We start from the raw sequence: 19987 nt of genomic DNA, 5'->3' as shown, positions 1-19987 counted from the left end.
TCCCCTTTACAGTTCGACTGCTCTGTTCTCGACTAAATGGGCGACTCGTTATTTTCTCCAAGTGTGATTAGTTTTGCCTGAATCAGCCTTGTTTTCATGGAATGAACGGTAGACTCACGGGTGATGGAAAATTTTATTAATTTTTGTGAGTAGGTGAACTCTGCCATTTGAAGTGTTATTTTCAATCGCGCTGTATTCGTCCAGTTGCCCGATTCACCTTTCCAAGGTAGGAGAGACTCTAGTTTCGAAGTAAATTCAAGAGCACGATTTGTATGAAATGACATGTGTACCGTGTTTGTCTCTTTCTCAGCAATGATGGCGGGTCCAAGGCGCTTTCCTCTTCCCAGCTAATTTCACACAGTAGCATCCGCAACAGTTAAATGCCACGACACCGTTCACAGCTGTACTCGGGCCTCTGCTCACGCTTCCCCGAGTCACTGATAAGAACGGCTCGTTCCTTTGCCGCAAAAGAAGAAGAGTTCAAGAAGAGCGGAACGTTTAAGAGTCGCACATCACTTTCGTGGCTAGCGTCAGCTCCGCTACAGCCCGACACTAAACGGTGAGGTAACACGACTCGATACAATCAAATAGTGGCTATAGATGCCATTTTAATCATAACAAGTTACTGTTTATTTGATATCTGAATTTTACTGTGTGTTTCAGAGCGCCATCGTTGCTAGCTTAAGAGACAGTGATTTAGCTGGGGTCACATGAGAGGCCCGAGCAGACCGCGGCCTGGTCACTGCTGTTAACAAATTGATTAACAACCCGTCAGCTAGCTAGCTAAACACACTATGATGATTCATCCAACGATTGTCTGGGTTCTTTGACTGTATTTTTAAAAGTGGCGTGTGATTTGCCCGCAAGCCCTAGATCGTATTGACACAGGCTCGGTAGCTAACCGTCAGGTCTGAATCTAATTGAGCCCGGTGTTGGAGGAGGATCATCTGGAAATGATCAACATCAGCATCCAGTGGGTGGATTGCCTGCGGCGTCCCGTTTCATCCACGTTGAGGCGGCCAGTGTTTTCGATGCGGTATCGATTGGATGCGTTTAAGTTCAAGTCGATCACCACCATTGCTAACTAGCCAAGTGGTTGAAATTCTCCGCAACCCGCAGTGTTGGAGGAAACGGTAACGTTTCAATGCGTCGCATGATGAGCAACATCATTCACGGCTCATTGTGCAACATCTGTCGGCGTTCTATCGAGATGTGCTACTTATCCAGATGTGCTACTTAGCGGTTCTGCGCACGGTGGCGAGGTTAGGGTTAGACTATGCTGTCGAGTCGCGCTACGGTAGCATTTTTCGACAAGGCAGCCTAAATCGTCAGCACACCGGTATTGTGATTTACAAAGACACGGTTCTTTATGTGCGTATACGGTGCCTGTGTTAGGGCCCATGTCGTGTTTTCCCTGCCTTTTTATTGAGCGTGGTAGGCTGGAGTCTGCTTGCCCTGATGTGCAAACAGTGGTCAGTCACACCACCGTCATTGTGGCTGGCAGGCTTCGATGATATTTTTTTTTATCACCCGGACCTGACAGACCGAGAAGCGACTCAAACCTGCCCCATTCAATAACCATACTAAAGCCTCCTCTTACCAGGGCTGCTAAAAAACACAACCTGACTATTGTATCATGTCCTGTGCAGCGCCTGTGACTGGAGTCTGATTTTAGTTGGGTGCAGTTGTTCCTCTGCTCCCTACCTTTTGTGTTGATGTGTTTACTCTGTCTTGCCTCCCCCAGCAGAAATACATTTTTTAGAAGCGTCCCACGTGGACTCCGGAAAAGCTGAGCACTTAGATTACACCATGTCCCCCACGACATTTTGCTTGCGTTCTCCCTCCAAAGACATTCAGAGATCCTAAAATCCTCTCACTGGATCGGCCTTGCTCCAGCATGATTGTGTGCAAACGTTTTTGGGTAATTTTGCGAGTTGCCATTTCTATTATATTTTTTATGATTCATCATTATAATTCGTTGTGATAAGCCAGATCTTGGCTTCCTTTTGCATAGATGGTAAATATATCGTCGTAGTTCTATCTTTTTGTTATGGCATTACTTTGTGCAAAAATATGAATGTCCATATCCGTCTTTGATAAGACTTGTCAAGATTTTAAAAAGTGGCTTGGTATTAATTATCAAAACTTTTCAGACACTTCTGACGTCTGAGACTATGTGAGCAAAAAAGAATTGCAATTTCCCATGCTGCCAAAAGCAAAACGGCCAATGATTTTATTATTTTCCATGTTCTAGATACACAGTCATAATAGACGTCATTGTGACTGCTTTCCCTTTGACTGAGTTGGGATGCACTGCATAGTTGAGGTTAGGCAGCAGTGGCTGGCCTTGTTGTTTTTGAACAGCTCACCAAAGCACCCGTGAGAAGCCAGGAGGTCCTGGATCACCAGAGGAAGCCAGTGGCATGTACTTTTCCCTCCTGGTTCTCAGGGTGCAGGATGGGCTGATCAGTAAGACCACCTGCCTATGACTAGATTCAACTAGCTCTTTTGGCCAACACCTCAAAGGAAAGACTTTGATTTCTTGGAAAACTTTGCCTTCTTGTACACTAAATATTTTGCCGCCTTTTAGCTGCTCTGTCATGCTTACTAAGTGCCTTTCCCCATGCCCTGTTTCAGATCACATACCCCTGTTCTGTCTTGCTGTTTGATCATTGTTGCAAGCCACAGTGTTTAAAGAATACCAAAGAGAGCAAGGCCTACATCAGCCTTAATCTCATCAGCAGGTCCTGTCTTGATTCATGATATTTTCACAAGAGTCTAACACTCTCAGTAGATTAAGAACACAAGCGCAATTGTTTAAAGCACAGCCAAACCAGAATAAAGAAAATGTATTTCTCCTGGGGGAAAAAAAAAGAAGAAGAAATGAGGCTAAATGTTTTGTAATCTGCCCATTGTGCACTCAGTCTAGTTTAAGACTGTAGACATAGCCTAGGTCTAATCATTGTTTATCTAACTCATGGTCACGCTTAAACTCTTGACTCCTGCACTTTGTTATCCATGTTTTGATATGTTTCTCTGCAGCGTGTCTAGATAGAGGTTGCCTCTCTCGCTGTCTTTACACAGAACCCTGATACAATCGCCTCTTTGCCATGTTATTGTCACTGTGGTTTAGGTTGAGACTGCAAAGTAAGATGGTGGAGCAAAAGAAATCTGACATGGAACGAGGCAATATCTTGCACCCACTGAAGACTGACTGGTAATGAGAGCGAGAATTGACCGGTGATAAGAGCGAGAACACTGCCACTATGCATGACCTTAGAAGGAAGTCTCAGCAGGCAGGCAGAACTGAGAATGATGTTACAAACGCAAAGTCTAATCTGCGTAGTTTTTCTGGTCTCATTCTGCCCTTATCCTTTCCCTCTCTTTCTCACTCCTCTCTGCCTCTGTCTCTTGGCTTTTATATTCTGAATCGCCCCATATTCTTACCTCTCCTCTCCTCTCAGGTAAGTGGGCAGCCAGCCAGCCACGCCCGCCTTCCATTGCTATGGATGCCTGTGCCCGTATCAAAGGGGTCCCACTTAGGACTCGAGCTTCCATTCGGAAAGAGGTCAGATGGCCCCCAGGAATCTTTTTTTTAAATTTTTTTTTAAATAGACCATCTTGCTTGTTTCTCTAGATTCTGGGGGGAGTTTTCCTGTTCTTTTGCAATGTGTTGCTTTATCATAACCTTAACTGATGTGTCTTATATCCCATTTGTGTTTACATATGATTTAGCTGACTTGTATTTAGGTTACATCTTACATTAAAGTGCATCTCCAGCACACAGATGGAGGTCAAATTTCTCTTAACCTACAATATTCAGATTGCTATGTGTGTTTCGCCCTCTGGTGATATTTACGTCCTGCTTTGAGTTGCCTGCTCCCATCTTTGATTTGTTGGGGCTCAGGAGTTTATTTTTGTTTATGTAGTATATGGGTTGGAAATGAATGCCAGTTTTTAATGTGGCCAAATGTTTTTGATCTCCTTGAGTTTATCTGGGATGCATTTACACCTGGAAATGTCTTTGAGCAAAAACACATAAGATTAAAATTTGATTACAGTTCAGTCACCCAAGATAAATATTAACGATAGGTGTACAGGGTTCAAAGGAGGCATTTTGCTTCTTTGGTTTGAATTGCATCTCTGTAATGCAACTGTTGCAGTAAGGGAGAAATACCAGAAAACATAACAGACTTGTTATTGTTTTGTCATGAAGTGTATGGGATTACTTGATAATGGCTTTTGGTAGTTTGTCTAAAAAAAAACCCGACTTGGGGTTTTGCAGACTGTGCGTGACAGTGGGGCACAGTGTGTGAAGAGCCTCTTGAGGAACAAAAAAGAGCTGTGCAGCCTAGGCCTGGAGCTACAAACCACAAATGCAACAAGGCTGACCCAGGTTTGTCACACACACACACACACACGCACACACACACTCGTTTCACTATCCTTATGAAGACCCCTCATTGATTACATTCATTTCCTAGCCCTTAACCCTAACCTTAACCACGCAAACTACATGCCTATTCCTAACCCTTACCCTAATCCTAACCTTAACCCTAAAACCAAGTCCTAACCCTAAAATAGACCCTTTTACTTGTGAGGACCTCTAAAATGTCCACACAAGGTAGGTGGTTTCTGGTTTTTCTATCCTAATGAGGACATTTGGTCCACATTAGGATAGTTAAACATGTACACACACACACACACACACACACACACACACACAAAGTACAGCCTGCCTATTCAAAATATATATGCAAACTAGACGAACCCCGCTACAATGTAGCGGTTTGGTTATCCACTCGTCTAAATCTCCCTCCTCTTCATCCTGCCAGCTAACCGCCTTCCCCTAAACCCCCCCCCCACTCCAACTCCCTCCCCCCAAATGCTTAGAATCATCTGAAATGCCAAGAAAAGTGATTTTTAGCCATTTTTAGAGAATGAATATTTTGCATAATTATTATAATTATATCTTAATGTTCTGCTATTTTTCTGGTCCTCTCTGGAACAATACCTACCACCTCCCAAAAAAAATTAGGATCATAAGTGCATTTTTGGAAAAATGCACTTATTTTGCATAATGCCAAAACATTTCTAAGTACCAGAAATTTTTTTTTATATAGGTGAAAAAATCAAAGATGCTCAGAATCATCTGAAATGCCGAGAAAAGTGGTTTTTAGCCATTTTTAGAAAAATTCGTATTTTGCATATTTATGCATAATTAATTATGCATAATTTTAATAGGTGCCCCTGATCATCCCCAATAACCTCCAAAAAGAATCAAGGCCCCAAGTGCTTTAGTTTGGCCGTTTATAGACTCTCACACAGACACACACCAGACATACATTGTGAAAGTACAGGAGTAGATATTTAATAGTAACCATCAATTCTATGTTTTTAGATACACTTTGTGTGTCTTCCTGGTCACTGTGAAGGGGAGGATATCACTCTACAGGTGAGCATTGTTTTATTAGTGTAAAAATGTATTGCAGTCAAGGATCAAGCATTCTTCTCTTGCAATGGTTTTTAATCTGATCCTCGGGGACCGCCGGTACTGCTGTTTTTTTTTTTTCTCTCCTGGGTATTTATATTCTCCTATTGTTCCATGTCTAAAAACGTCCTAATTATTAACTACCAGGCTGAAATGAAAACCAGATTACTGTTGGTCTCTGGGGACCAGTTTGAAAACTACTGCTCTACTCTCAGATGCCAGAATGAATTTGGTAGTGATGATGTTTTGTTGACTGATCATCAGGTTAAAACTACTGATATGTGAGCAATTTTCTGGGAGAACATAATGGATGTTATAATCAATGGGAGCTGGTTAATGAATCCATGCTCCAGGGCAGTAAATGCAACTTTCTCTTTCCCAGGCTCTGTCATATTCACCGGGGGAGTTGAACGAGCTTCTCCGGTCTCTCCACATCCATAGCCTCAGGAACGATGAGGTGCTGCTGCTGAAGGATTCCCGCAAGCTGCCCGACCGGAAGGATGCTGGAGCTCAGGTAGATGAACCCCCCCCCCCCCCCCACATTAAAGGAATATGCTTGAGAGCTATAAGCAGATAATTAAGGGAAGAGAATGGAGAAAGCATGCATGTGAGAATACACAGTAAAGAGGGGCCACAATACCTTTGTGTTCATAATATTGTTGACCTCGTCTGCCTGCCTTTATGCTTACAGCTGTTGGATGCTTTGCTACCCTTTCAGACAAACACAGGTGCAAAGACAGACAGTTTGTTTCCATAGCCCATGATTGTGGCCTCGTCCTTCTTGGTTCCATGTGTTGTGGTTGGGTTTAGACAGGCTTGCGGCCCACTGTGTGGTTTTTGTTGTGAGTTTGGGCTGAAGACAGCAAGACTGCCCATCCCTTCATGACAGACAGAACTTGCACCAAGTGACCCTTGTATTCTGCATATGTAACTTATCAACCTGCATTCAAAGCACAGACATAATAAGGACCAGCCCACACCCCTTTCCAATCCTGTAAGACTAGCGGAAAGAAAAAAAAAACCCATGTGAGTTCCTAGTTTTGCAAAACCCACACATCCTCAGATGATTAGCTTGTTTTGTTCGATGGTATTCAGGGATGTGACAGCAGTTGCCAACTTCCTGTAATTGCCTCTTTTTTTCTTGAATTAACTGATTGTTCCTTTGCATAAGGAATAAACAACGAGCATAAAATTGTAACTTGATTTTTTTCTCTTTACCTTCACTCTCCTTCTCTCTTGTTTTCTTTCTCTTCTCTCACTCTCACTATCATCCGATCCTTTCTTCCTGTTGCCGCTAACAGAGCTGGTTGAAGACCATATGTGTGTTGAGACACAATCCAAGCCCTAGTACCTGCCCTCAATCCAGTGTGGCTTCTCTGGTGGGCCTCCTGGGGCGCTACATGGTGGGCATCCGCTATGTCCTGGAACTGCAGGCTCTACACAGGGGCATGAACGATTCTAGCCAGCCGGAGGAAGACGACACCAACCAGTCAGTTTCATCAATTGAGGATGACTTTGTCACTGCCCTCGAGCATCTGGAGGATGAGGACACAGTAACTTCCTGTAGGTTCACCATCTCCAGGGGCATTTGATAGAATATAAGTTTAGTTTGCACCTTCTTCTGTCCAGTGGCTCATGGGCCTCCATAAGCCCATCAGTTAAAGATAACCACATTTGAATAACTGGCTTAGAACGTTTATTCAAACTCTAGCTTTCAAGCTCTAATTGAGTAAGTAATGACAGAATAATTATGGCCTCCTTTTCACTGCTAAACAACAGTGGTGTTTTCTAGAGGATATGCAGTACTTTATATGTACTTTTGTGGTAATTATTAAGTCTAACAAGATGCTAAAAGAACTTGATGGCCTAAGAATTGACTGTATACTCATCAGCTTTTTGTAACTATTACTTATCGTCCACTCACTGAATCTTCTCATGGTACTTCTACAGTCATGATTTAATTACTTCTCTTCTCTTTGGACAAATATAACCAGTCCTTTCCCTTTTCACCCCTCTATCTCCCTCCACAGCTGCAGCTTTCTATTGCCATGGTACAAAGCGTGACGTTGCATCCCAGACAGTCCCGGCTCACAAGAGACGAAAGGACCTTTCAGGCTCGCGGGTTATCATTAGCTCCACCTCTAAGAAGTCCACAGCTAAACATAGGTCTGGGCCAGAGGTGTCCATCACCGTGCAGAGGTCTTCAGGTGTGGAATCCCAGTGGACTCACTGCAACCCTGGAGCCCGTCTCCCTTTCCCATCCATCCGTGACAGTGAATCAGAAGAGTCAGACTGCTCCAGCCCCAGCCCAATCATCTTTCTGGATGAAGTGGGCTACCAGAAGAGCCTCTTGGCCAAGCTGGACATCCCCCAGGTCCCAGGTGGACCTAGAGAGCGAGTAGAGGACTCAGACTCTGAGGTCAGTGAGTTCTTTGACAGTTTTGACCAGTTTGATGACTTTGAAGAGCTGAGCTCAGAGAGCTGCACTCTGACCTTGCCTCTGGACCCTACAAGTGCCCCTACAGCACCAAAGAGGAGGCCATCCGACACAATTACCAGTGGATCTAAGTATGTATCTCGAGGCTGCTCTACCAAGGGCATGAACCCCCACCGTTTTGACCAACCCACCCTCCCTGCCAATGTGAAAAAACCCACCCCTCTCAAACCGGGCTCCCCCTATTCACCCAACTCTGAGGTGCCTGACTCACCCCGGCCGGTGCGAACCTCCTGCGAGGAGAACGGGGGTCCACTCTTCAGCCCTGTCAGCTCCTCAGCCTTCAGTCCTCTAGGAGATTCCAGTGAACCTCTTGAGTACTTCTGGAAGACAGATGGGGATGGAGGGGACAGTTCAGAATTGCGTAAGCCCCAAGACCTTTGCTCTCTGTATAAGACCTACTCAGACTTCGCCAGCAGTCTGTCCAAAGAGATCCTGGGCTCAGTATGTGGCTACCAGTCTCCGGCTGACATCAACGACAACAAGAATCTTAGCTGTGTCTGCCACAAGGAGTTTCAGAACACCTCAGGCCATCTGATGAAGCTCTCTGAGATTCAAGAGACGGTGACAGTGGCCAAGCTGCAACAGAAGTCTCAGTCTCTGAAGGACGGCATTCAGAGGTTTGCCACTGACCTTGTGGAGATGAGCCTTGGCAGTGCACTGCGAGACCTTCAGAAAGGAGTGTCCTCATGCACTACAACACTTTGCCATCTGGCTGCCAGGCTAACCTCCTCTGTGTTTCAGATGGCCTTCCACGAGATTGGTATGCGGCATGCCTATGTGCTAAAGGAACGTGCTATCAATGGGTTGGCTAGCTTTCTGGTTGGAGAGGCTCTCTCAGGGGCACTTAAAGAGTTTCTGACCGTCAAAAAGCAGATCTTTCACAGTACTGTGTCACGTTTTGCTGCTGACCTGGCTGAAGAGTTAGTGTTTGAAGGAATGATGGAAGTTTGTCAGTTTTCCCATCCCTCTACACCTCTCAGCCCTAGAGACTGGTCCTTTAGCCAGGGCGTGGAGGAAGAAGATGAGGAGGAGGAGGAGGTGGTCTCCTCTTATGCTTCAGACCTGTCTGAGTCTGTTCTCCAGGAGGCCTTCATAGAGCTCTCGCAGGCTGATGTGGCCTTCACCAGCCAGGCAGCTATCAGTGTCTCTCTTGACAACATCTGTTATGTCAGCGCAGATGATACAAGTACTCATACCTGCAGTACTTCTTCTGGCAAGCAGCTTATCAATACCAGCCCTTCTGAAGCAGCATCAGGTTCTATAGGGGAAGATAAGGCCTGCACAATGAAGAAAGCTTTGTTCACTGTGTCAGGCATGGCCAGCTGTGTTCCTGTGCCCCAGGCAGGCCAGGCCCTCTCCCACCTCCAGGTTTCAGAGGAGACATGTCAGTTTAAGACTAGCATAGCTCAAACCTCACAGACCAGCCCCAAGAGAAGCCTTGTGACCGCAGCCTCTTCTGACACCACAACAGCTACACAGACTGACCTCTACCTCCATGCAACCCAGGCCCCTGGAGGGGATCCCTCACATGGGAAGTCACCCTTTCACAACTTCTCTGGGAACATGGTGGACATAATAGTAAATGAGGCTTGTGACCTAATAACAGCCACCAAGATGAAAAAGAGTTTTGGTGACTGTGCTGACTTCCTTACAAAGACCATCGCAACCCAGAGAGGTGCTTTTTCTGGAACAGGTTCAGTTAGTGATGAGCACCTGGATTTCTCTTTAAGGCAGGGAGCAGGGGGGGAGAGCTACACACATGACAGTAAAGGTTCATGTATAAGAAAGGGTGGCCCCGCTGAGCAGACAGAATGTCAGAGCCGGACGGGGAGAATTAGTTACGACTCTGGCCCCAGGATAAGAGCAGTAGCTGAGACATACCCCATGATGGTTAAGGATTCTCTTGATGTACCGAGTACAGAGGTACGTGGTCAAAGAAAGATGTCTATTGCCGGGGATGATTTGGCCCCTAGCTCTGGTCAAAAATCAGGTGGGACTCCTGGCACTCCTCCTTCTACCCCTCAGCAGCCCAGCGAGGTGTGTAAAGAGAAACAAATTAAGCAGTTCTCAAAGAAACTGAAAGGCAAGTTGGCTAAGGAGTTTTCCCCTGCCACCCCACCTCCCACCCCCCACTACCAGCCTGAGCCTGGCCCAGGGCCAAGGGATTCCACCCCTGAGGAAGACAAGGCAGATTTCATGCTGAAACTGATGCGATCTCTATCTGAGGAGGTAGATGGCAATGGCGAAGAAGAGGAGGATGAGGAAGACCCAGAGGATGGTACACACAGTTGTGTGGAGATGTGTGGTCACCGGCCTGAACTCAACCTGTCTTCAGCTCGCAGAATGTCACACAAAGAAGCCCTCCATTATGCGGAACGGCTTGCTTGTCATATTGTGTCCATGGCAACAGAGATGGACACGTTGGGAGTGGCAGAAGAGGAGGGAGGGGTGAGAATGAGAGATGAGGGAAGGAGAGACAGTGTGGCACAGTTTTCAGAGCAGACCTTGAACACCTTGTGGGTGTACGCAGGGGAAGTGGCTGGGGAGGTTATTAGGGATGTGAGGAGAATGGTGGGCTCTGGACAACAATGCCCTTATCACAGAGCTCTCAGAAGAAGAAGCCTGGACAGGTCTGAATGCCCCCATCACCACCAGCAACAGCTTCCTGCCAGTACAGACTGGAGGACAGGGAAGCTGGCTGAGCAGCGGTCGAGTGACCTGGCTTCTGCCCACCATTCACCTTCCACCGCCAGCTCAAGCTCTGGCCTGTCCTCAGAGTACCCCAGCTGTGAGAGTGTGACTGATGAATATGCTGGTTACCTCATCAGGGTGCTGAAAAAGGAAGGAGGCAATAGGGAGCTGGTCTTGGACCAGTATGCTAGCCGTTTGGCTTACCGCTCTATCAAGCTAGGCCTGGCCCATACTGCCCGTAAAATGAAGCAGAGATCTTCCACCAACCCTCTCCACTCGTCCAAGTCTCTGCCAGATGGATGGAAGGGGCCCAGCAGTGAGGCCTCCTCAGCCAGGGAAAGGGCTGGGACAGGAGGCTCCCCCTCTGGAGACAGCAGTCAATGTACTTGCCAGGACTTTGAGGAGCAAAGCCAGAGGGAGTATACGGATCTGGTAAACTTTGCAGAGTCTTTAGCATACAACATCACCTGTGATGTCACACGCAAACTGCGCCTTTCCTCTATGAGACTGCCCAAGTCTCTCACTGACTCCTGCCTCTATAAGAAATCTAAACTTGAGGACATGGCAGAGAATCTCATCAGGAATTCATTCTCCTGCCCTCTTTTGGCCAAAGAAGGTAAGAACAGGCATTATCACAGCACAGGCAGCCTGTATGATGGATACAGCACTGGGGTGATGCAGGTCATAGAACATTATGCTAAGAAGATAGTCGATGACACTCTGGAGATAAGCCTGACCTCAACTAGGCATTCATTAAGGGAGCACCAGCGGCCACAGGGCCCGGCCAAGCAGTCCCATGCCAAAAGGCTGTCTGACGGGGCTGCACTAGGCCCTGCCCTGGGGGAGAGGACCTGTCGCTACTGTCAGATTCAGGAGTGCCCCTACTGCATCAAGCCCAGCAGGCACCAACACCAGCAGGCAGGCCAGAGTAAGAGGGGGGGACAGGAGTGTAAGGCCAGGGCTGAGCAACTCTCTGGCCTGGAGATTCCCAAGATCCATATTGACCTGGACCGCAGGGCAGCATTTGCTGAGGAAATGGTGTCCATGGCCATGGAGACGGCCAAACGTGAGCTAAGCAACACCAGCCTAAATGCCGATAGTGGTATCGGCCATGATGGGGCCAGTTACGCTGAAAGCCTGACCGCTGAGATCATGACCTCAGCCTTGTCCAATGTGTGCCAGGCCACCAACCTCAGGTACACACACTGTGACTCATGACACCAGTAGCTTTCCATGACTGTTCTGTCCACATACTGCTCTTTATGGCCAGCTCTGGTATCCTGGATGGTTGGTGAAAAGTCTTAAAGGCATGACATTTTTTGGCCTCTGTGTTTTTGTCTTCTCACCCATTGAGTATTTTAAAATGTTTTTCCGGTGCTTGTACTCACACATCTCATTCACGTCCAAATTTTTATCTGACAACTTTCCTACATTTCATGTTGTCAGGTCAAGTCAAGTCTAGTCAAGTCAGAGTTCACTGAAAGTTTTATCACTAGTACAACACCTCAGCATTATCACACTGAGGTGTTGTACTAGTGTATTATTTGCCACTTCATTTATCATCATAATGAAGGAAATTTGCTTCACTTACCTGCTCTTTCTCTCTCACATCTTCCCTTTTTCCTCTGTCAACCCACCTGTGCGTGTTTGTAGCTCTCCAGGAAGGGAGACCACAGAGTCAACTGTGTCCCAGCAGCTGAGCCTGAGTGTAGGGGATGAAAGCCTGGGCAGCTGGTCCAACCTGAGCTTTGAGGATGAGCACCCAGATGAAAACAGTAGCTTCCTTCACCTCAGTGACAGGTAAAATACACCATGCACATTTCCTGGCACTTTGCCTAATTGAAAACTAATAAATGGATGATAAAATAGATGAAGTACCTTCTAATAGATCATCATGTAATGTAACATCAACATACTTCCTAGATTAAGCTAATTTATGCAGCATTGGTAAGAATTGTGTGTATCTATGCTGTGGCAAGTGATTATTTTTAATCTGGTTGTTACTAAAGTAGGGGACTGAGTGCTTTATCTTTTTTTTTCTTCCTTAATTTTAATCCCAATTTCATAGGACTGACAGCCATCTCTTTTTATCTCTCTAAATGGGCAACTATCTCATGTTAATTATAGTACAGCATGTTAATGAACATGTCAGCATAGCTTCATGTAGAAGGGGTTAAATTTACATGTAATCATGGTCCCAACTCAAAGCGATTTTCATGACCACTCCCATGGGGGTTAGGTTTAAATCAAAAGGTTGACTTTGTTGATCTGGCATCATCATAATCAGTGACTGGTTGTTATGAGCTGAATGTGAGTTTAGAGCAGTACAGAACACCTCCCATGGTTGTTGTGGGTTGGTGTTTGTGGCTGCGTCTGAGATTGTGCGGTTTCCCCAGGTCAGCACAGGGCATACATTGTGGTTTGGGAACCTCACTTATACTCAGCTGCCAAGAACCAATTTTCTCTGATTTGTTCGAATATTACATTACATATGAGTCCTGTAATGCTTGTGTTGTCACAGATTTTACAGGCTATAGTTGTCTCCTTGAGCCAAGTACTTTGGAGAATGTTTGAGTAAATTTATCACAGGGGTAAGGACAAAGTCTAGCTGTAGGGGAATTGGCTTCCCTTCACATGGACAACATCAAACTTTGTATGTGTTTGTGTGTGTGTGCGTGTGTGTGCGTGTGTGAGAGAGTGACAGTGAGAAAATAAGCTAGATATTGTAAGTTTTGACTTTCTCATTGGCATGGTCTCACCCAGCCTCCAGTTAAAGGGTGGGAATCGGACTGTTTACGTTCCTGGCACAGCCCACTATCTCTATGGAAGCAAAGCCGGTCAACATTCAAGATTCTTTCCCAGGATACTGAAAGAGTATAAATACGTGAGCAACTAGTTTTTTTGGCCACCAGGGACAAGTGAAGGTATCATAATATTTTCTAAAGGTGTGTCTTTGAGCGTTCTCTTCGCCCCAGATACCATTTTCACAGGAACAAAGTCCAGCATGTGTAATTCATTAGTCTGCCTTCAAAAGCGAGCTCCAATCGTTTCCTCTCAGCAGATGAAATGACGGAAGGAGAAATCACCTTTGAGGGCTTGCTCAGGCAAACATCCTGTTGGTCGACATATGAACAAGCTGTTTGCATCTGTCACTCAGACAAACTGCTGAGAGAAAGCTATGGCTGAGGTAATGCAAGATAAGGGAAGTATTTTTAGATGTCAAAAATGTTCCTACCTACACCCTGCCTTCTGTGTGTGCTGCATGCCACAGTATGCAGGTTCCAGCCAGCCGACTAATCATTGACTAATTATAGAGTTGTGTATTGTTGTGCTCCTCTTGCCAGCTGGGCGTCCTTCTGGAATGCACAAAATCAATAGGATTAAGTGAAGACAAGAATGTAATGATCTCACAACGTGGTCCATTAGCAACATAGTCCCCACATCAACATTGTATCACTGAGATGGGCGATGGAAAGATGTGCATCAATAAGGCAAAATCTTCCTCTCTTATGAACCTCACCCTTGTCGTTATGAGATGTTCTCAATTCAATTGCAGTACCCCTAATTTTTTTCCTTAAAACTACATAGTATTTAGGTTGTCAACAATAGGCAGGTCACTGCTCAATAAATGTTGAAAAACGCTCCTTTAAGCACACTTTGATTTGATAACAAACAAAACCGGCTTTTAAAGAAACAAAACCGTTTGAGTTGCTTGTCACTGTTGGAGAGTCACCTGTCCCTTGTCAGTGTGTGGTGCTGTGTGTGCCCAGGGTTGTTTAGCAATGCACTGCCTTCTTTCTCTTCCCAGCAGCAATGGGAACAGCAGTAGCTGGAGCAGCCTGGGCCTGGAGGGGGAGGTGTGTGAGGAGCACCTGTCCTTTTCCCCCTCTGACAGGTCGGTCATCAGCTGGCTAACACACGCTAAGCTAACCAAGGAGCGCTAAAATAAGGGGCTCGCTCAGAATGGGACAAAGAAGCAATGTATAGGGCCTTCTCGGAAGCCTTAAAGAAGAGAGGGAGCAGGCTATACATCAATTAGAGGGATATGTTATGCTCAACATTAAAATCAGAGTTGATTTCAAACATTTAAAGAAATATAAAAATAAAAAAGTTTCTCAATCTCATTAGGGCTCCCATCCCATTGCATGATGACACCAAAGCTTTGAGTATGAAACATATTTAAGTGTTAATGGGCTATTCCGCTTACTTGCATCCACAAGTATGACAGAAGCAATGTGGGTTTGTGTATGTGCATGTGCTCACATGCATGCTTGTTTTAACTAATATGCATGGATCGCATTACCTAACAGTTGCTAATCAGCATCACTTGCATGAAGTGTGTCTGCGAGACTGCTTAAGGCGTTGCTTTGTAATGGTGCTACCTCGGCTCTTCTAACTCGTAGTCCTCTTCTCAGGTCACAGCAGTACGATACTAGCTACAAACAAAGTCAGTAAGGTGCGCCATCCTAGGCAACCTCCTTCCAGAGAGTAAACGATATCCGTGTATCTCAACCAGCAGAGACTAAATGTCTGTAGCCGTGGGCTGTGTCAACAAGACTGATTTACTACCTCAAAAGTGAAAAAAAAAATGACTGTTTACCTTTTGGCACGTCCCACAGCAAATATTTGCACGATTGCATACATGTATGTGGAGTACATTTTTAGGAATGGAAAATCTCCTTTTGATGGTATCTGAAAATAATGTTGAATATTGTTTTATCTGTGGCTCCTTGTCAAAAGGTATTAAGCAGTTGTATATTTTTTAGTCATATATAGTCCTATAAAATGAATACGGCATACTTTCCCTAAAACTGTTGTCTCCCAAGATGCTTTCTGATAAGGATCACTTTGTCTGTGCTGCTTGTGGCTTATGAGTCTTGCTGTACTCATGTCAAAGTTGACCAACTTGCATGCTACCTTCTAGCTTAAAGACCCCGTCCAATGGCTGATTTCCCTAGTTCCACCTTCTTTTCTGCCATAAGCAACTTCTTTTTTTTTTTCTTAATCCGACATTTGTTTCTCGGAAACCGCTAGACCTGCAAGGACTGCCGATCGACATTCTTAGTGAGTGGCATACATAAAACACAAAATGTCACATTGAATATGCAAAAGTTGATTTTCACACACCAACAATTGCAAATACATTTACATTGGTTAATTTTAAAAGAGTTAAGATTAAATAGTGAGGCTGCCATACAATGGTTTTGCTATCTTTGTCTGATCACATAGAGACTCTACCCTCAGCCTCCGTTCACGCCTCAAGTGTCAGGTGATGGCACAAATATGTCACTCTGCATTTCACTTAAAATCAGGAAACTTTTCTACCAAAATAACACATTTTGTATGAAATGTTTTTGTTTTTTTTTGCATCTATGCGTGCATGTTTTTATTTCATGATACTTAAAGCTGTGACATTGCCATCGAACATTTATTACTTGATTTTGTCAGTCGGGGTCTTTAAACTTTCTCTTTGTTGTGTGCTTCCTTTTGCATGCCCCCCCCCTCCTCTTTAACCTATGTGCTATTTCTCACCCTGCAGTGACTATACTGAGGACAAAGAAACTGAAGTCAAAGAGGAATCCAGCGGTAAGTATGTGTTACTGCTTGGCTAATGCATGGTTTGCCTTGTAGTAGCCTACTCAGTATCTGCCTCAAAATTGTTCTTAGAGCCCATCAAAACAGAAACCTTTTTGACAGTGGGGGTCTAACAGGTGTGTCACCAGGGCCAGTAGGAGCATTCCCAGGCCCGGCTATCATCTCAAACCGCAGCTTTAAGCAGAAATGGCAAAATAGACACAACAATTTAACATAGAATATTTCCGGACAGCAGGGGGAAATTGGGGGGGGGGGGTGAGGCCTCTCCATATGTGAGTTCTTGATCTTTCCCCTGCTTTAGACTCTGAACAGTTGGACTTTGCTGTCTCTGTCTGTCTATCTATGTATTACAGTCGGGGATTTTACCACCCCCACATTTAGCCACACTAGCGCTCATTCATCCCCTCCTTCTGCAGTCCCTTAGTGTGTGTGTGTGTGTGTGTGTGTGTGTGTGTGTGTGTGTGTGTGTGTGTGTGTGTGTGTGTGTGTGTGAGATGAGCAGCCCCCAGTTAGGCTGAGGCTCTGTGTTGGGTCTGGTGTGGGAGCGTGGGAACCCAGTCTTTTGACAGAACCATCCCGGGGGATGAGGGAGGGACAAAGTGACTGCCATACAGTCACAGGAAACAGACAAAAAAGAAGGGACTACGTATTGATGATGATGATAATGATGATGACGAATGTTCACTCTCTCTTGTCTGTCATGTGTCGCAGGGACATGTGTGGACAGGACTCAGGTGCAGGCTCCCAGGGCCCTGCTAGTGATGGCAAACTCTGAAATCAGAGAGCTCAGTCATGGCTCACACCCCGCTACCCTCGACCCTCAGCTCCGGAGCATGCTGCAGTGGGTGGCTGCTTCCATGGCTGACCTCCCACAGGTCCAGCTGAGTCCTGACAGAGAGCTCCAGCAGGTGACTGCTCCAGCCCATTTTGGCCTCATCCATTAGCTGTTTACCTCAAACACCGGTCACAGTCATTAATTTGACGTTGTGCACATTGAACCCTCAATGCCGATAAAGCTCAATTTAAGTTGAAAGGTCATGTTTAAATGACGTCTTTAGATAATTTAATTTAAGTAAATGTTAACTTTGACCTTTGTCTTTCTAGCTCCCAGCAGTGGTCCAAAGGCTTAGGGAGCGGGAATGGAGGGTGGGAGAGCTGTTTCAAGCCTTGCTGCGCTACTGTGAAGAGACCCATTCCCACAGCCAGTTCCAAGCTCAGCTCCAGCCAAGAGAGGAGCTACCCCAGGCAGGCAGGGAACCTGACCACACTCCCCTCTTTCAGTGGCTCCTAGAAAACATTTAAGAGAATCCTAAATGTAAAGAGAATCCTCTCCTCTCCTCTCTTCTCTAAAACCACACTATCCAGTTTATCTAGTGAGTACAACAAATGTTGCACCGTATGAAGATTGCCATCAGAGATGGCTCACTCTCTCGTATCACCATGTACAGAAGTGGTCTCATTTAGAGCATTATACCCACCATTACTCATAGAGGGCGCCATACAAATCAACTGATGGAATCTACTCTGTGTGCATGCATGTTTTGCAATGCATGCCGTGATCAAGAGTACCTCTGTTTTATTTATTTTTTTCAACCATTTTTGTGGGCGTTTTGTTTAACATTACACTGCATATCACATGTTGATTTAGAGAGCTATCTAACTATGCCCACCTACATCTTTGGGTTAAAGATTTATTTTCCCTCTTCCGTTGCTTTTGCTACAGAGAGCAAAAGATAGACCGAGAGGTCCCCTGTTCCAGATAGACAGAAAGCAGGAAGCAGAGTTAAGAGATTTAAGAGCAAGAATAAGAATGTGTTTTCTGTTAGGGAATCCCCATAGCTGCTGGGCGGATGATGTCAAACCCACAGCTCACCTCTGTGGTGGTGTTTCCACATGTTTAGAGACCAACCACACAGACTCACACACACATACCACACCCTTGCATTATTGGTGCCAGAAGGAATTCAGGATACATTGAATCACATTAGCCCAAAGTATAAGCCTATCGTTGATATAGTATTTGGTTATTGAATTAATCCAGACATAATTGTCATTCATAGATCCATTCCCCTGGTATAGTGTTTACCCTGGTAGAAGGCTAGTTAGCACTGAATGAAGGGGAGTTGCTGGTATTAAGATGCTCCCTCAGAACTTTTCAGAGTAAGTGAAACGTTAATGCTGTGGTTATCACACCTGCACTTTTGCCCCCTCATAATAAAACCCATTAGATGACTTTTACATTACACTATACATGTGCTTTGATGATTACAGTATAAATGTGCTTTGATGATCAAACTGCCCTTTCTTGTGACACAGTAATGGTTAACGCTGTGTGATAGAAGTTGCCACCTGTCAGTGTCGGTATTACTGTCTGTATTAACAACACATCTCACATCAAAAACGGTCTAAACAATGCTTACATAGCCACAATGGCATTGGTTAACAAACCTTGTAAAATATGTGTCTCTAGAGAGGTTGATGTTGTCTGGGGCTATTGCTATTAAGAAAGAAATGTATATTTTTGAAATTAGCGTATGCCCAATCAAACATTAAATGCTGCTTTATATGATGAAGGAAGCCTTCATGTCGGCTTCATGTTGCCAAACGTAGCTGGGATGATCATCACCCCTGTGGTCCAAGTAGGTATTATAGCAGTACGTGTGAAATGTGTTGGGGCCCCTTGTCCAGTTTGGGGGAAGATCCAGTGACGCAGATAGCAGATAGTTTTAATCAAATACATTCCCTGTAAGTCTGTACCTCCAAACCACAACTTGAAGCATCTGCATAGCTTAACCCCAGAATCACATATTCAGTCACCCACGCTCTGCACGTCACCTTGTGGGATAAAGGCCACAACTTCCACACATTAACCTCCTCCATGCATGCACGCACACACACACACTCCTCTCTTTCAGTGCACTTTTTTTTTTAAAATGTTATGTTAAATTCGACTGATGCTGGGTACTTGCACCCCTGCTGCCCTTGCCTCTTTCCTGGCTTCTGTGTTGTTCACACAGAGCAGAATGTCTGGCATGCTGTGGGCTCTAGATGAAGTAGCCTGCAGTCAGTCAGTGTTTATGAAAGCAACAGCACCTCTGAGGAGAATCTAGCCTACACCAGCTCTAAAGGAACATTACTGAGATTCATGTTATTGGTTTTTTTTTCTTCATCATTTTGGAGGGAACTGATGATGACGATGTGTAGCTGTACAGCCCTGGTATGATAGGGCTGGTACTTCCCGAGTTTGAAACACTGTAATATACCATGTCTTATCATCTATCCTTATTATTAACCGTTGTTGACAGCGTTTACCTGCATGGCGAAATCTTCATTGACGTCTTCAGCTAAAATATTATTACTATTTCTAATGTACTGGCCAAGCACTGGTTGAGCGCCTGTTCTTCTGTGTCTGTCCACACTGCCTAACAGTAAATAATATGCTGTAGGCCTCTGCTGATGCCTTGTCTATTACTGCTAAATCACTAGGCTGCCAAATGTTCTCAATCTTTAGAGGTATATATATATATATATATATATATATATATATATATATATATATATCCTATATGATTTGTTTACAGTCTACCGTAAACATGTCAAGACAACCGTTTAAAGCTATATTTAGGTTAAAAAAAAAAAGAAATATCAGAATTGCACATGCAAAATTTGTAATGGCAGATGGCAACTCCCGTGAGTCGTGGAGGTGTTGCTCT

The 19987-nt window shown here is 45.0% G+C and overlaps 1 protein-coding gene across 2 annotated transcripts; it reads left to right on the top strand.

Annotated features, from left to right (window-relative positions):
- Positions 1-535: 535 nt before the first annotated feature.
- On the top strand, positions 536-19805 carry akap11 (A kinase (PRKA) anchor protein 11). Of its 2 annotated transcripts, none has more exons than XM_056289297.1 (11): positions 536-559; positions 3465-3568; positions 4286-4396; positions 5402-5455; positions 5874-6005; positions 6793-7054; positions 7522-11875; positions 12333-12479; positions 16219-16265; positions 16986-17182; positions 17379-19805. In XM_056289297.1, the coding sequence occupies exons 2-11, from the start codon at positions 3506-3508 to the stop codon at positions 17574-17576; spliced, it is 5565 nt and encodes a 1854-aa protein (XP_056145272.1). In that variant the 5' UTR covers positions 536-559; positions 3465-3505; the 3' UTR covers positions 17577-19805. The 2 variants fall into 2 exon arrangements, with proteins under 2 accessions (XP_056145272.1, XP_056145273.1); XM_056289298.1 differs by lacking the exon at positions 536-559 and adding an exon at positions 3099-3217.
- Positions 19806-19987: the final 182 nt, after the last annotated feature.

The sequence above is a fragment of the Lampris incognitus genome, chromosome 11, assembly GCF_029633865.1.
Source record: "Lampris incognitus isolate fLamInc1 chromosome 11, fLamInc1.hap2, whole genome shotgun sequence".
NCBI lineage: Eukaryota > Metazoa > Chordata > Actinopteri > Lampriformes > Lampridae > Lampris > Lampris incognitus.
This window is presented reverse-complemented; position numbering and strand designations above follow the sequence as displayed.

What these genes read in the sequence shown, in the direction of transcription:
- akap11 (XM_056289297.1), top strand. Translation starts at nt 3,506, where the DNA reads ATGGATGCCTGTGCCCGTATCAAAGGGGTCCCACTTAGGACTCGAGCT. An exon ending in TGAGGACACAGTAACTTCCT is followed by an intron (nt 7,055 to 7,521) that starts GTAGGTTCACCA and finishes CTCCCTCCACAG; the next exon opens with CTGCAGCTTTCTATTGCCAT. An exon ending in TTCCTTCACCTCAGTGACAG is followed by an intron (nt 12,480 to 16,218) that starts GTAAAATACACC and finishes CTCACCCTGCAG; the next exon opens with TGACTATACTGAGGACAAAG.